The sequence below is a fragment of the Piliocolobus tephrosceles genome, chromosome 1 (genome assembly GCF_002776525.5).
Source record: "Piliocolobus tephrosceles isolate RC106 chromosome 1, ASM277652v3, whole genome shotgun sequence".
Taxonomy (NCBI): Eukaryota; Metazoa; Chordata; class Mammalia; order Primates; family Cercopithecidae; genus Piliocolobus; species Piliocolobus tephrosceles.
Genome location: NC_045434.1, coordinates 27,648,467 through 27,664,754, shown reverse-complemented (window position 1 = coordinate 27,664,754; position 16,288 = coordinate 27,648,467). Strand labels below are relative to the sequence as shown.

General features: G+C 38.2%; 1 protein-coding gene across 1 annotated transcript in view; it reads right to left on the bottom strand.

Annotated features, from left to right (window-relative positions):
• Positions 1 to 16,288, bottom strand: part of MROH9 (maestro heat like repeat family member 9) — a 237,057-nt gene that overhangs the window by 66,145 nt on the left and 154,624 nt on the right. Inside the window, exons 7-12 of the mRNA XM_026447952.2 lie at positions 16,081 to 16,230; positions 12,766 to 12,914; positions 10,457 to 10,622; positions 5,857 to 5,999; positions 4,763 to 4,897; positions 3,118 to 3,238 (exon numbers count right to left, since the gene is read on the bottom strand). Of these exons, the coding sequence (XP_026303737.2) occupies positions 3,118 to 3,238; positions 4,763 to 4,897; positions 5,857 to 5,999; positions 10,457 to 10,622; positions 12,766 to 12,914; positions 16,081 to 16,230 (864 nt within the window). The remainder of the gene's footprint in view (positions 1 to 3,117; positions 3,239 to 4,762; positions 4,898 to 5,856; positions 6,000 to 10,456; positions 10,623 to 12,765; positions 12,915 to 16,080; positions 16,231 to 16,288) is intronic.

The following is a 16,288-nucleotide window of genomic DNA, read 5'->3' as shown; positions in this document are numbered from 1 at the left end:
GGCAAAGGATATGAACAGACAGTTCTCAAAAGAAGACATTCATACAGGCAACAGACACATGAAAAAATGCTCATCATCACTGGCCATCAGAGAAATGCAAATCAAAACCACAATGAGATACCATCTCACACCAGTTAGAATGGCAATCATTAAAAAATCAGGAAACAACAGGTGTTGGAGAGGATGTGGAGAAATAGGAACACATTTACACTGTTGGTGGGATTGTAAACTAGTTCAACCATTATGGAAAACAGTATGGCAATTCCTCAAAGATCTAGAACTAGATGTACCATATGACCCAGCCATCCCACTACTGGGTATATACCCGAAGGATTATAAATTATGCTACTACAAAGACACATGCACACGTATGTTTATTGCAGCACTATTCACAATAGCAAAGACTTGGAATCAACCCAAATGTCCATCAGTGACAGACTGGATTAAGAAAATGTGGCACATATACACCATGGAATACTATGCAGCCATAAAAAAGATGAGTTTGCATCCTTTGTAGGGACATGGATGCAGCTGGAAACCATCATTCTTAGCAAACTATCACAAGAAGAGAAAACCAAACACCGCATGTTCTCACTCATAGGTGGGAACTGAACAATGAGATCACTTGGACTCGGGAAGGGGAACATCACACACTGGGGCCTATCATGGGGAGGGGGGAGGGGGGAGGGATTGCATTGGGGAGTTATACCTGATATAAATGATGAATTGATGGGTGCTGATGAGTTGATGGGTGCAGCACACCAACATGGCACATATATACATATGTAACAAACCTGCACGTTATGCACATGTACCCTAGAACTTAAAGTATAATAAAAAAAAAAAAGTAGCTGGGACCTAATTAAACTAAAGATCTTTTGCATGACAAAAGGAACAGTCAGCAGAGTAAACAGCCCACAGAGTGGGAGAAAATCTTCACAATCTATACATGTGACAAAAGACTAATATCCAGGGTCTGCAATGAACTCAAACAAATCAGTAAGAAAAAAACGAGTAATCCCATCAAAAAGTAGGCTAAGCACATAAATAGACAATTCCCAAAAGAAGATTACAAATGGCTAATAAACATATGAAAAAATGCTCAACATCACTAATGATCAGGGAAATGCAAATAAAAACCACAATGCAATACCACCTTACTCCTGCAAGAATGACGGTAATCGGCCGGGCGCGGTGGCTCAAGCCTGTAATCCCAGCACTTTGGGAGGCCGAGATGGGCGGATCACGAGGTCAGGAGATCGAGACCATCCTGGCTAACACGGTGAAACCCCGTCTCTACTAAAAAATACAAAAAAACTAGCTGGGCGAGGTGGCGGGCGCCTGTAGTCCCAGCTACTCCGGAGGCTGAGGCAGGAGAATGGCGTAAACCCGGGAGGCGGAGCTTGCAGTGAGCTGAGATCCGGCCCCTGCACTCCAGCCTGGGCAACAGAGCGAGACTCTGTCTCAAAAAAAAAAAAAAAAAAAAAAGAATGACGGTAATCAAGAATCAAAAAACAGTAGATGTTGGTGTGGATGCGGTGATCAGGGAACATTTCTACAGTGCTGGTGGAAATGTAAAGTAGTACAGCCGCTATGGAAAACAGTAGGAGATTCCTTAAAGGACTAAAAGTAGAACTACCATTTGATCCAGCAATCTCACTACTGGATATCTACCCAGAGGAAAAGAAGACATTATTCGCAAAAGAAACTTGCACACACATGTTTATAGTAGCACAATTCCCAAAAGTAGCACAATTGCAAAATCATGGAACCAACCCAAATGCCATCAATCAACAAGTGGATAAAGAAATGATTATATATATATAAAATTACATGATGGAATACTACTCAGCCATAAAAAGGAATGAATTACCAGCATTTGCAGTGACCTGGATGAGATTGGAGACTATTATTCTAAGTGAAGTAACTCAGGAGTGTAAAACCAAACATGGTATGTTCTATGTGATACGTGGGAGCTAAGCTATGAGGATGCAAAGGCACAAAAATGATACAATGGACTTTGGGGACTTGGGGGGAAGAGTGGGAGAGAGCTGAGGGATAACAGACTACAAATACTGTACAGTGTATGCTGCTTGGGTGATGGGTGCACCAAAATCTCACAGGTCACCACTAAAGAATTTACTCATGTAACCAAATACCACTTGTGCCCCAATAACTTTAGGGGAGAAAGAAACTCACCTATAAATAATCAACTAAAGATTGATAAAGAAGCCAATAATAGACACTGGGCAAAGAATAGTCAATTCAATAAAAATAATGAGTCACATAGTAAAATTAATGAGAGGTCAAAATAGACTAAGCATATTTGAAATCATTGATGACTATTGCAATGTTCAGTTAAATTTATGTATACTTTTGAAAGCTTTAGAAACAGATGATATAGTATAAGAGTATGCTTTGCATAATTAATTAACCGTTTTACTATGATGTTTGAAATCACCTCAAATTTTGAAAATATTGGGCACTTCACCTTAGGTAATACATGCCTATTATATTACTATTTTTATGAAAAAAACTTAGATTTGACTCTGATAATTTCAGGTTATAAAGCCTTTATTTTTTTGTAAACAAAAGTTTGTCAATTTGCTTGATTCCATTATAGTATTACAATACATGGCACAATATTCATATACAAAGTAATATGGTTCCACATATTCATTTTACCCAGTTACTTAGCCAGTTCCTTTCTCCCCCCAGATGGTCAGAAGTACTGCCTAGATCCTAGATGTTAACTACCATCTTTATTAAACCCAATTATCCCTCAATATACTTTAACAATCATGCAGAAATATATAAACTGGTACTAAAATATAATTAGTGTTTGTAAAAATTCACACCCCTAGAAACAGAGAAAAACCAACTGCTGGTGAGAACTGAAGGGATAACTCTTCCATAACCCAGATCTAACCCCACACCTCTCCCCATCCAACTTCAGATATCATTCATGATCTTAAGTCTTGGTAAGGACGTTCATGATCTTAAGTCTTGGTAAGGACCAACATTCAGAGGGAGAAATATGAGAACCTGGAATTTTGATTTAAATTTGGGTAAGAAAGGGAAAGGAGAACACAGCTGTTCACAGTCTACAAAACTCACTTCAATGAGGAATATTACTACAATGACAGTGTCTTCTGACCTTCTAGGACCTTCTACTGAGAGCTTATAGAGATAATGCAGAGTCTCTGGAAACTGTGGAAAGTTATATTCACTGAGAGTTCTGTAAAAGAGAATAAGGCACTGAATTAGCAAAGAAGAAAACACTATGCTAATACTGGCAAAGAGAGAAACATTATTCTAATATTTTGTACCTCCCAGATAAAAAGAAAGATACTCTTTAATAGTCCCTAAATAAATTGTAGTCCCACTATGAATTCTACACATACTCTGGAGAATTACATATAACTGGATCCCTGTCAACATCTCTTTCCTTAATGTCACTTCTCTTTCCTGTCTCTCCCATCCTTTGCCACAGAACAGAATGCCCTATTTTAGTGTGAGCTCCCACCAATTCTTGACTAAAGGGAGAGGAAATAAAAATTTAGTGCTCAGTCCAAGATGGCTGCATACAGATCATCTCTGTAGTTTTGGACCAAGCTTTTTCTTTGAATGATGTAACACCGATGAGAATCTGGGACTGCCCCGGATTACTCAGGAAAAGAGGTGGTTATCTCTGATTCACTATGCCATTCACATTCTCCAGAACACACTTGGGTGGTGGACAGCCTCACACTTGTCCTGACATGGTGGACTGGATCAGAGCAGTAAGGGCAGAATTGCGAAGGATAACATGAGAAAGTTTCCATTTTAAGATTCCTGGATGGTCTTCGAAACCAGTGCTTCTCAAACTGCAACATGCAAACAGATCACCCTGGGGGATATTGGGAAAATACAGATTCTGATTCAGTGGGTCTAAGGTGGGCCATGGATTCTGAATTTTTAACTCTCAGGTGATGCTGTTGCTGCATGTCTGTGGACCCCACGTTTGAGTAAGAAGATCCAAAGTTACTTCTTAGATATCCTTAGAGTGACATTCAACTTGTGACAACTTGCAGGGTACAGATGTACTACACTTTTACACAGCATGTGCCCCTGAAATCTATTTGCAAATGAGATACTGTTATAAACGACCAAGGCCCCATAGACCACAAAGAGTGTAGTTTCTGGGTCAGTCACAACTTGAAGTAGTCTTAGTCTGTCATGTTGTCAACAGCCCGTATTTTGATTCTTGATCAGAAAATCTGATCCCTACAATCGGAAACTTGCTGTTCACTAAAGGGTTAACTAGAAAACCCCCTTTCTAGTACAAGAAAAATAAAAGTGTTCTTCTACTATTCTTTTCCAAATTTATTTGGCTTATTCAGTATAGGTTTTTATTGGACCTCTTTCAAGTGGAAACACATTTAAAACTGATGCCTGCAGTGCAGAAATCAGCTAAAATCAGAGGGAAAAAACCAAACTCACTTCTAGTTTTCTGTATCTGTAAAAAAAGAAACCTGTTCTGTGGAGGGAGGAAAATTGGGCATCTATATTATCAGGTATGAGGGCAAGAAAAAGGAAAAAAATCACAAATAAAAACACTTCAAAATAACTGAAGAAGTAGAAGTCAAATAGCAACTCATATCATTAAGAGAGATCTGGAAATTGGAATAGATGCCTATTTTGTTCCCTCATGGCTTATTGAAGGAAGTTGGAGAAGGTGGGATAGAGACCAAGAATCCTACACAGAGACCCCTGTCCTTACTTAGCCATAAAGTAGACTCCATAATCACACCGCTTTTCAGATAACTGGTCCCAGAAATTCTCCTTCGTTAGAGTAATATCCACCTGTTGCAGACCAGAACAATTCAGCAGAACTCTCAGGGCATCCTGGGCATATCTAAAGCCCCAAAAGAGAGCAAGATCATCAAATGTGAGTGATATTCAAAAAACTATAAATACACATTACCTGCCTTTTCATCCCATCTTGGGCAGAATATAGGTTTTGAGAAAGGGGATGTCTCAAAGGAAAAGATTGCTAAATGTCCTTCATCTTCCCGGATTAACAATACATGGGATAGGGGTTAAATTGAAATTGTGGCACATAAAATCTAGCATCAATCGCAAAACAGCTTATTTGTTTATTATTACTAGCTTATTTGCAATAGATTAATTTGAAAGAGATGTTCAATGATGTAATGACTTGCTAAAGGTGTCCATTTTTTTCTACTAAATGAATAGGATATACTCTCGTCTAATTGGGATGCTTTGATGTATGTCTTCTTATAGAATAGGGTAAATAGTAGACAGTTGGGTTGAGATTTCCCTGCTGGGTAGCAAAATCAACTGTACTCTCTTGAGCAAAAGGGAATTGCCAAACTTCTATGTGGACAGACAACTGCATGTAGTCATAAACCCCATATATCACATCTCCAACCATGAATTAACTACGATTCATAAAGTACACTTGAGCACATCATTTTTAATCTTATATGGTTACTAGCAGAAAGTAAGTAAATGGCAGAGCAAAAACGTATCTGACTTTGGATTTAATGCTCTGCTGTCTTTTCTGTGGTAGTCTCTTACTGATCTGATAGGGAGTGTGGTAGGAATCAACAGAGTTCTGTGGTCATGGCTCTTTATATGCTACACATGCTCAGGGAAGGTGAGCTAACTTTTGGGTACTCAGGCTGGTTACTTTGCTGAAAGCATTCTACCATTCAGAGAAGAGAAAACTGTAATAAATGAACACACTGCACACGGGACTGTAAAGAATCCCATATGAACCCAAGGGGGTAGAAGTATTGACAGCTGGATGCTTATCTCTTATTTAATCTGAAATAACCAGTATTATCTCACAAAGCATTGTCCCTGGGTGTCAGTTTCAGGTCACTGCTGTAGAAGACTTGGAACATAAGGGTCATCAAGAGCTGGGGGAAAAACTGGGCCACCGCTTTCTTGTAGGAACCAAGAGGCAGAAAGGTGCACAGGGCCTGGGATGCCTACAAGGGAAGGAAATAGGAGGTAGAAATGTAAACATTTTTCTCTAAACCCACTCGACCTTACTGAGGGGAGCAAGGGAGTGACTCTGCAACCCCTCCTTCAGCCTCCTTGAAGAAAACCTAAAGCATATATGGGTATCCATTCATTCAATAACAGTTGCTACATCAATTGTGAGCTGGGAACTGTGCCAAGCCTACTATGGTAAGGGACTCCTCAAGGCACTATACAAACACCCTGGATGCCAAACCAGTGGGATGCAGGCTGGTTTCCAAGGTGGGCTTCCCTCCTAAGATCCCCTTCATATGTGGCCATGAAGAGCAATCATACCAATAACCTAGGTCCTTCCTGTGCTCAAACAATACAAAGAAGTGAGATATTTAAGGGGAAGGCAGGTCAGGTCACCAACAGATCATTTGGTATACTGACCACTGCAATACCCACCACATCAGAAGTATGGGTTTGGGCTATAATCTTAAAAGACACATTCCCAACTGCCATAATCCTGAATATTGAAATCCTGGGAGACCAAACTCCCAAAAATATAACTCGGGAAAAATAATTTAAAAATTTTAAAGACATGTGTTTACATTCTTTATTTTTTATTTTTTATTTTTTTATTATTATACTTTAAGTTCTAGGGTACATGTGCATAACGTGCAGGTTTGTTACATATGTATACTTGTGCCATGTTGGTGTGCTGCACCCATCAACTCATCAGCACCCAACAATTCGTCATTTATATCAGGTATAACTCCCAATGCAATCCCTCCCCCCTCCCCCCTCCCCATGATAGGCCCCGGTTTGTGATGTTCCCCTTCCCGAGTCCAAGTGATCTCGTTGTTCAGTTCCCACCTATGAGTGAGAACATGCGGTGTTTGGTTTTCTCTTCTTGTGATAGTTTGCTAAGAATGATGGTTTCCAACTGCATCCATGTCCCTACAAAGGATGCAAACTCATCCTTTTTTATGGCTGCATAGTATTCCATGGTGTATATGTGCCACATTTTCTTAATCCATTCTGTCACTGATGGACATTTGGGTTGATTCCAAGTCTTTGCTATTGTGAATAGTGCCACAGTAAACATACGTGTGCATGTGTCTTTATAGCAGCATGATTTATAATCCTTTGGGTATATACCCAGTAGTGGGATGGCTGGGTCATATGGTACATCTAGTTCTAGATCCTTGAGGAATTGCCATACTCTTTTCCATAATGGTTGAACTAGTTTACAATCCCACCAACAGTGTAAAAGTGTTCCTATTTCTCCACATCCTCTCCAGCACCTGTTCTTTCCTGACTTTTTAATGATTGCCATTCTAACTGGTGTGAGATGGTATCTCATTGTGGTTTTGATTTGTATTTCTCTGATGGCCAGTGATGATGAGCATTTTTTCATGTGTCTGTTGGCTGTATGAATGTCTTCTTTTGAGAACTGTCTGTTCATATCCTTTGCCCACTTTTTGATGGGGTTGTTTGTTTTTTTCTTGTAAATTTGGTTGAGTTCTTTGTAGATTCTGGATATCAGCTCTTTGTCAGATGAGTAGATTGCAAAAATTTTCTCCCATTCTGTAGGTTGCCTGTTCACTCTGATGGTAGTTTCTTTTGCTGTGCAGAAGCTCTTTAGTTTAATGAGATCCCATTTGTCAATTTTGGCTGTTGTTGCCGTTGCTTTTGGTGTTTTAGACATGAAGTCCTTGCCCATGCCTATGTCGTGAATGGTACTACCTAGGTTTTCTTCTAGGGCTTTTATGGTATTAGGTCTAACATTTAAGTCTCTAATCCATCTTGAATTAATTTTTGTATAAGGAGTAAGGAAAGGATCCAGTTTCAGCTTTCTACTTATGGCTAGCCAATTTTCCCAGCACCATTTATTAAATAGGGAATCCTTTCCCCATTTCTTGTTTCTCTCAGGTTTGTCAAAGATCAGATGGCTGTAGATGTGTGGCATTATTTCTGAGGACTCTGTTCTGTTCCATTGGTCTATATCTCTGTTTTGGTACCAGTACCAAATGAGATTTATTGGTTACCAGAGGCTGGGAAAGGGTAGTGGGATGGGGAAGGTGGGGATGGTTAATGGGTATAAAACAATAGTTAGAAAGAATAAATAAGACTATTTAATATCACAACAGGGTGACTACTGTCAATAATAATCATACATTTTTAAATAGTGTAATTGGATTGTTTATAATTCAAAGAATAAATGGTTGAGGGGATGGGTACCTCATTCTCTTTGATGTACATATTTCATATTACATGCTGGTATTAAAACATCTCATGTGCCCCATAAAAATACACACCTACTCTGTACCCACAAAAATGGAAGTTTTTTTTAAAACTTAAAATGACATTTGAGAAACATGAAAACATGACAGAAAACTTCATAGGTCATTTTACGCAATAAATTAGGCAATAATATACGTATTTTTCCAAACATAAACACTTAGGTATACTAACAACAGTCACATGGGTAACAGTTATGGGCAGACAAACCACATTCATAAAGAAATAGCTTATATAACCGTGGTCATCTGAAATCCCTTGGTGGACAACCTAAGTCTTTTGACAAGACAGACCAATGGATCACCACCACATATGCAGTCACCCAAAGAGCCGAGATCTCAATAAATTTTATCTTTCTCGGAAAAGGCAAATATACAAAAATGCATCACTTCATTTATTGAGGAAGTTTCAACATTTTTATGTATAAGTGCAATGCTTACACACAAAGTCAATATAGTGACAATGCATCTTCATGGAGACAAATTTGCAAAAAAAAAAAAAATGTATAAAAGTAATTAGAACCCTCTAAAAGTCTTCACACCATTTTTATCTCCAATATAGGAAATGAAATATGTAGTATAGCAAATTGAAAAAAATAATGCTGACAACTTAAAATAGTGAGAAAAATACATTAAAAAGAAAATAAAAAACACACTAAAAAGAAAATTCAACATAAAAACAGTAGGAATAAATTATGGGCAGTTGCATCGAGGTGGTTCATAAGAGCTGGTCAACTTTTATGATCATTAATTATATTTTGAAGTCCTTTATTATGATGAATGGCTGTTATGTTTTCTTTTAGGGCATGGCTCTCCCTGGAGAATATGCTCACATTCATGTCATATGTGATGCTACTCTTTTTGAAATTCTTTTGTGGTTTGACATACACTAATTCGAGCATTCCCTATTCAATTTTCCCATCTTCTGTGCCATGCTTTTATGTTGTTTTGGCATGCAGAAATCTATTTCACATGCACTCATAGAAAGACCACAGATTTGAAGGAAATAATACTGGTGATTGAAAAGCAACACCATTGCGTAGGTGTCTTCTCCTACTGTACACATAATTAATTTCAAACTAGTCAGTAACTTTTCTGACTTATTCAAGGCAAATGTGGCTTTAATTTATCAAAAGCTCCTGGAATTTCATCAGCTGGAAGGAATGTCAATGCAAACAAATGACATATTTTACCACTAAAGTTTTCATCATTGTCATATTGCCTGGCTAATCTCCTCATCTGAATTTTTCTAGAAATGCTTTGGACTGAATGGAACAAACAAACTTTATTAGTGACAACTTGAAATTCACTTTTAGAAGCCTTGATTGCACCTAATTCCAAACATGTCATTACGGTTTGGGGATTCAATTAGATGATAGAAATTTAAGATTTTTGGGATTTTGATATTTTGGAATTTCAATATTCAGGATTATGGTGTTCAGGATTTTGCCTTTAGGGATTGTAATTGGTATTGTAGAAATACATATTCCAACATATCACATTTTTGAAGCAATGCCAACTTTATAATACTCTGTCTCTGTAAGACTTTACTCCCAGGAGTGGTGATTTTGGTTTTCAGGAGAATAAAATGATGGACACAAATGAGATTCAGTCTTTACATGGCTACAAATGCCTATATGATGTAGCCAGTGGCTACTTCTCTCATACCTCCTATACTTTCATCTCCCTTGCCCAGTTCACTCAGATTCTTTGGCCTCCTTGTATTCGCTGACATACTAGGTAAGTGTCCATCAATACGAGACTTTTCCCTTCTCTCAGTCCAGAACTCTCTAACCCAGATATATGTAAGGCTCACATCCTCACCTGATTCAGGTCTCTGATTAGATGCCAGCTCAGCAGAGAGGTCTGCCCTGACCAACTTACCTAAACCTTGCCAGTCCCTTTCTTTCCTCCACACCGCTATATATCTCTTTTAAGCTTTATACCATCTGACTTACATGACATTTATTTGTTCATTGTCTGTGTTTCTTACCAAAATGTAAGTTCCATAATAGGGCATAGCACATAATAGACACTCAATAAATATGTGTTGCATGAATGGTTGCATGAGAAGAGGACTGTGTTAAGAAAGTATGATTGAGTCTGTGGGCAGATAGGGATTTTTCACAATCAGGAAAACAATACTGAGAAGAAGAAACACTCATCGTGTTATTTACCGCCAAAGGCATTAAGTTGGTAACATCAAGAGAGAAACGGTTTCCTTGCGTTAGGGCGTCCTCCATTTCCCCAGGTTTTCCTTTCAGTATCAATAAGATTGTCTTCAGCACATGAGGGGCCACGCTTGCCTCAGAACCTGCCGCCTGCCACATCTGTATCAGAGTGCTGCAAACACAGCCCCGCCCCACACAATGAGAATCATGTTTGTCATGTCCTACTTGATAGAATAACAAGAATCAGGAAAAGAGTCTTGGTTTTACATTTTTATATAGCAAAGACACTGCAGACATGTCCAAAGCAAAATGAGATTCCTATTTCCAAATGATCCCATAAGCCTCTTATCCTAGAAAACAGAGAAAGGATTTAAATAAAACCTTATGGAAAATACCAGTCTGGTCTGCAAATTCATTTCTACTGCTATTTAAATATCTGTCTAGCTCACTGTCAAGAACTGATCAGCTTTCTGCACTCTATACTTCCTCTGCTACTCCCGCCTTGTGACTTTGAAGATATCAAAGAATAGATAGAATATTTAAAAACTGGCATGGGAATAAAAATTAATAAGTAGATTAATATAAAAATAAAAAAACCCTAAATAAAAAATGAACTAATAAAATAACAAAAATAAAAACAAAACTGAGCACAGAAGAGTAAGCCATTTTGTCAAATGTCACACAATGAGTGACACAGATGCTATTAAAATCCTGGCTTCTCAATCTCCAGTCCCCCGGCTCCTTTTCCTATGTACTCGACACTCTTCAAGATTAGTCTTACTGTTGCTTCTTACAAACTGCTGTACACCTCTGCACCGATGTATTTCTGAGACCATGCCAATTCATGCTGGGTTCTGACACTTATTGCTCAGTCTTTCTGTGTTCAGGTTCATCATTTGGGTGCCTGATCGCTTGGAATATGGAAATACCCAGCTCTGTAGCACCCACTACCCACCTGCTCCAGGTCCCACTTAGAATCACATGGACATCAACTCTCATATGCCATGTCTCCTTGTCTTATCTCTTGTTCATACCTCTTGGCTAAGCAAATGTTCCATGTGTTTCTTTGGTTTAGTTTCACTCCATATCCTGGCCTTTTCTACCTCAGTCCTCAATAGAATTAGACCTGCTGGTAGCAGCTTTGGTTAAGTTCACCTAACAAATTATGCCTGCTTTCTGTACTTCCTGAGCACATATTGCTTGTACCAGATTTATTGGCAATTTTTATCTTGTATGCATGTGAATATATTCCCTCTCCTCAACAAAATGCTTCAGGGCCAGTAATACTTTACACAAAGTGGGTGCTTAGTTCCTGAATGAGTAAATTGTCTTATGAAGATCTTTCTAGGAATTTTATGAATAGTAAAATACTTTGTGAGTTAAAGCTTCCTAAATAAATACAATCTTTCAGTCTGAAAAATAAAGTTGTGTGATTTATTTAGACTTTTGTTTATTTCAGTGCCCTTTCACAGACATTAACCTACATAACACATTTATAGATAGAACTTTCCTCATTTTCTAGATGAGGAAATTTAGCATCGGGGAGTTTTATCAAACTTCCACAATGTCACATAAAATGTAAGGGTCAAAGTTGATGGAAACAGATTCATTTGTTTCCAAAGCCCAAGTCCCCTTCATAATAAAACTCTTTGCCTTTTACACTGCTCATGGTAGGAAGTAGTACCTTGATTTCCAATGTTTATGCAAATTGTATAAATGGAGTGGTGTGATTTTTCTAAACTCTTCTAATGTGCCTGTTAGGTTCATATTGTCCCATAGGCTCGCATTTGTATTTTTTTCTTCTTAAACTTTTCTTGTGATCCTGGATCATAAATTTCATTCTAACAGTTAAAGGACACAGGACTCCCAATTTTAATGCTTGTTATTGGGATGTGTAAATATCTTATGTCTGTCCTTCATAAACAAGAAAAACACTACATGTACAAATTCATTTTCTCAACAAAAATGAGTAAATTCACAAATGGGAATAAAAATCCATTATCACATTGAGGAGAGGTTTGTTCCTCTGGGATATGCAACATAATACAATGTAAAACCTCAGATAAATAATAGTGACATTGGTCATTTCTTGTGGGCCTACTGTGTTTTAGGTATTATACAAAGATATGCATAACACATATGATCTTGTTTAAGTCTTACAATCATCCCACATGATGCACAAATAGATTTTCTCTTTCAGAAAAAAGCAACCAGACCTGACTATGGTAGATTGAGAGTTTAAACCCAGGTCCATCTGACGGTGGAGCCTGTGAACAAGTCCTCATGGAAGGGGACAAAGGGTTGGGGGGCCTTACTCGTCTGCTGGAACTGAGTAGTCCATAAGTTGAAAGATGACCTTCTTGGGTGAAGTACATGTCAACAAAGTGATAACCCGCAACATAACATCCTTCATACAATTGTTATCACACAATTGCCTATAAATAGCATCCACGATCTTAGCCACCTGGAAGAGAAATTCCACAGGTAAACAAGAATCTCCTGTTCCATGGTCACCTCTAAACCAAGGCATTTCTTGGACATAAGAATTCACTTTTTCTCAGAATTACCAAGGCAGCAACTAACACACAAATAAGCACTAGTAGAAAGCATATTTATATGTGTTACTACACAATGCCAAATATTCATTTGGATGAAGAGTAAATCTGTGCATTTACGAATAGCAGGAAAATGCCCATTTCTTTCAAAGTTTATTTTGGGAGGGTTGAACTCATAAAGAAATATAAGTTCAGTATAGGAAACACACATATAATTCAAGTACTTAAAGAAGAAAATAAAAATAATGGAACAGAATAACAATGGAACTGCAGTGTATACTTCAAAGAAATGTTTGAAAGTTAAAGACGATTTGAAGCCACATATTGAAGGGATGAACGATGTGTCGGTGGAATGACCCAGAATGGTAAACACCAACCCATAATCTTGCAAACTCTATTCATAGGTCCCATGTTAATTTCATTTTTCCCCCTTTTTACTTATTCTTGAACAAGGAGAGTTCTAGCTGGATCTGACGTTTGTCTCAAATCAGTGGTTGTGTATTCAATATCAAATTTAATCCACCCAGATCATCTCACTTCTTATCTTGAAAATAAACCTTTGCATTTTTTTCTTCTTAAATATGTCTTGTGATCCTGGATCATAAATTTTAGACTAACAGAGATTATAAGCTGAAAAATTAGTTGATGCAAATTTACATTACCCTGCAGTTACATCATATACAGTTCAGTTATCCGTACAACTTTATACTGCAAACCAAAGAAAAAAATTATAAATAAAATGTTAAAAAGTACAGGGTACTTTTCCAACCACATAGGTTCCAACGTGAGCAAGAAATGGAGATATCAAACTACTCTTTTCCATAGACCTTTTTAACTATAGGATTTAGAGCTTCTTCTAGTTATCCTCTTCTTATTTTAAATGCAAATACCTCTAAAGCAAGCCACCTATGTCACTGGGTGCTTAATTATAGAAATTTGTGCCAATTTCTGTCCAGTTATAAAAATGATAGTCTGTTTCAATTTTGATGAAATATTTGATGTGTTGGGATTATTTAGAGATTGTTAGGATTATTTAGAGATTATAAGCCCATATACTATATATGGAATTTAGGGGATTTTTAGGGATATTTTTAGCCTTATAACTCATGTTAGAACCCAACCCCATCTAAGACAAGAATCCACTGTGTTCAGTAGTCCAGTTGCTTGTGGGAGCTGGGGTTGGGTCATAAATTGAGGAGCCCATTTTGTTCATTTTTTTTTCTGTGGTTAGAGATTTCACTGTAGCAGAGGATAGTTTTACACATCTAGTTTTCTGTTTGATCTCTCTTCCTCTCAGGGACTTGGTAAGGCTTCATCTCGCCTTCCTTCAAGTGCTCTTTCCCACTTCACTAGAAGAGAACTCTATTTTGTAAGATGACCTTTGCCCTTCACCTTTCCCTGTGATTGTGTTTGCCCTACAGAATGCTCCCATCTGCAGCAGCATTGAGAGTTCTATATAAAGCATCGCCTCCCCTTTCCTGCTCTATGAATTTGAGTAAGACTTCTCAGATTATTTTCAGTCACCTTACACTCCTGTGTCAGGAGAGGGAGCTGGAGGTTCATTCCTCATGTCACCATCAGGGCTGGTTTCATGGGCCTGTGACCTATGTGTTTGCGCAGGGCTCCATGCTGAGAAGGTACCCTTACTTTGTTTAAAGCTCTGCCACTATCACCTTGAACTTTTAAACAATTTTATCTTTGTATTTTGTAAATCAAATCCCACAGGACAGTGGAGCAGAGGAGATACAATAAGTGAGTCTGCCATTGTTCCTATGGTCCCCTTCACATGTGGTATTCACAAAGTTCCAGGGGACCCAGGATGTGAAGCTCAGTGGGAAAACAAGATAAGCATCTTATTGAAACTGTAACCTACTTAAAAAATTCCCACTTAGTCTGAAAATGACATAGAAGGAAACAGAAAGGGTAGCCCATAAATTATTTTCCTTTCGGGCTTTCCTTATTCATCAATAAGCTGAGGGTAGAGAACGTTGGTAGGATATGTGAATGATAAAAAGTGAAATTTTAGAAGTTGTGCTAGTTTTATGGAGTGTTTCCATCCTTTTGGAAAGAATTTAATACATACGCGTGTGTGAGCTATGAAACACAAATAGCATTATTTTGGTGATTCTGCACATGAGCTAAATGCTCCTATGTTTACTTTTGTAACTGGCATTGCACAATATATGTATGGATAGTAAAATCTGCTTATGACTAAAAAATGTTAATTGTTCTTTTTGCTTAGAAAGACATTAAATGGCAAATAAAACCAGCATGAAGAATTGAGAGAGAGAGACTGTGGAGGAAAGGCGAACACTGCATGTGCTTACACATTTAATGACATTATTTCCTATGTTGTGAGGAAGCAGTCCCAGATTTCATTCTGCACTGAGCCCCACAAATTATGTAGCCAGCTCTACGGCAAGCTGAGGGTCTTTGAAATCTTTCCTTAAGGGATACACAGGGGATTTCTATGACAGCTATACTATTTTATTGCATTAACGTATTTCTTTAAAAATTTGAAACCAAATATGGCAAAATATTATGATGTAATATGATTGGTGGATAAGCATTCATTACCTACTCTCTACAATTGTTCATATACTTGAAATATTTCACGCAAAAAAATCCTCAGGCCAGCATGGTGGCTCACGCCTGTGACCCTCGTGCTTTGGGAGGCCAAGGTGGGAGGGTTGTTTGAACCCAGGAATTTGAGACCAGCCTGGGCAACACAGCAAGACCTCCATCTTTACAAAAATTCATTTAAAAAGTTAGCTGGGTGTGGTGGTACATCCCTGTAGTCCCAGCTGCTTAGGAGGCTGAGGTGGGAGGATTGCTTAAGCCCAGGAGTTTGAGGCTGCCATGAGCCAAGGTTTCACCACTGCACTCCAGCCTGAGCCACAGAACAAGACCCTATCTCTAAGTAAAATTTAAAAAACCTAAAGCCTCATTATATTAAAGCGATATAATGAACAATGACAAGAAGTACATATAAAAAGAAGTGGACATACAACAAAGGCAAAAATGCACATTAGAGAGTAAACCCTGTGCTCTCCTGTTTATTGTCAAGTATCTTACCATGGTGACCTTCTTGGCATGAAATTCCAGAGTAAATTTCAGTATGGATGCTGCATCAGATGCGATTTTATCATCAGGTGAAGACAGTTTCATCAGGAGACTCCACACAAAGTCAGTCAGCAGGAAAGGCAGTAAGGTTTGCCCTACTCTCTGCAACCACAAAGGATAGTCATGACCTCAGGGCTTACTCACACCAACATAAGACAGC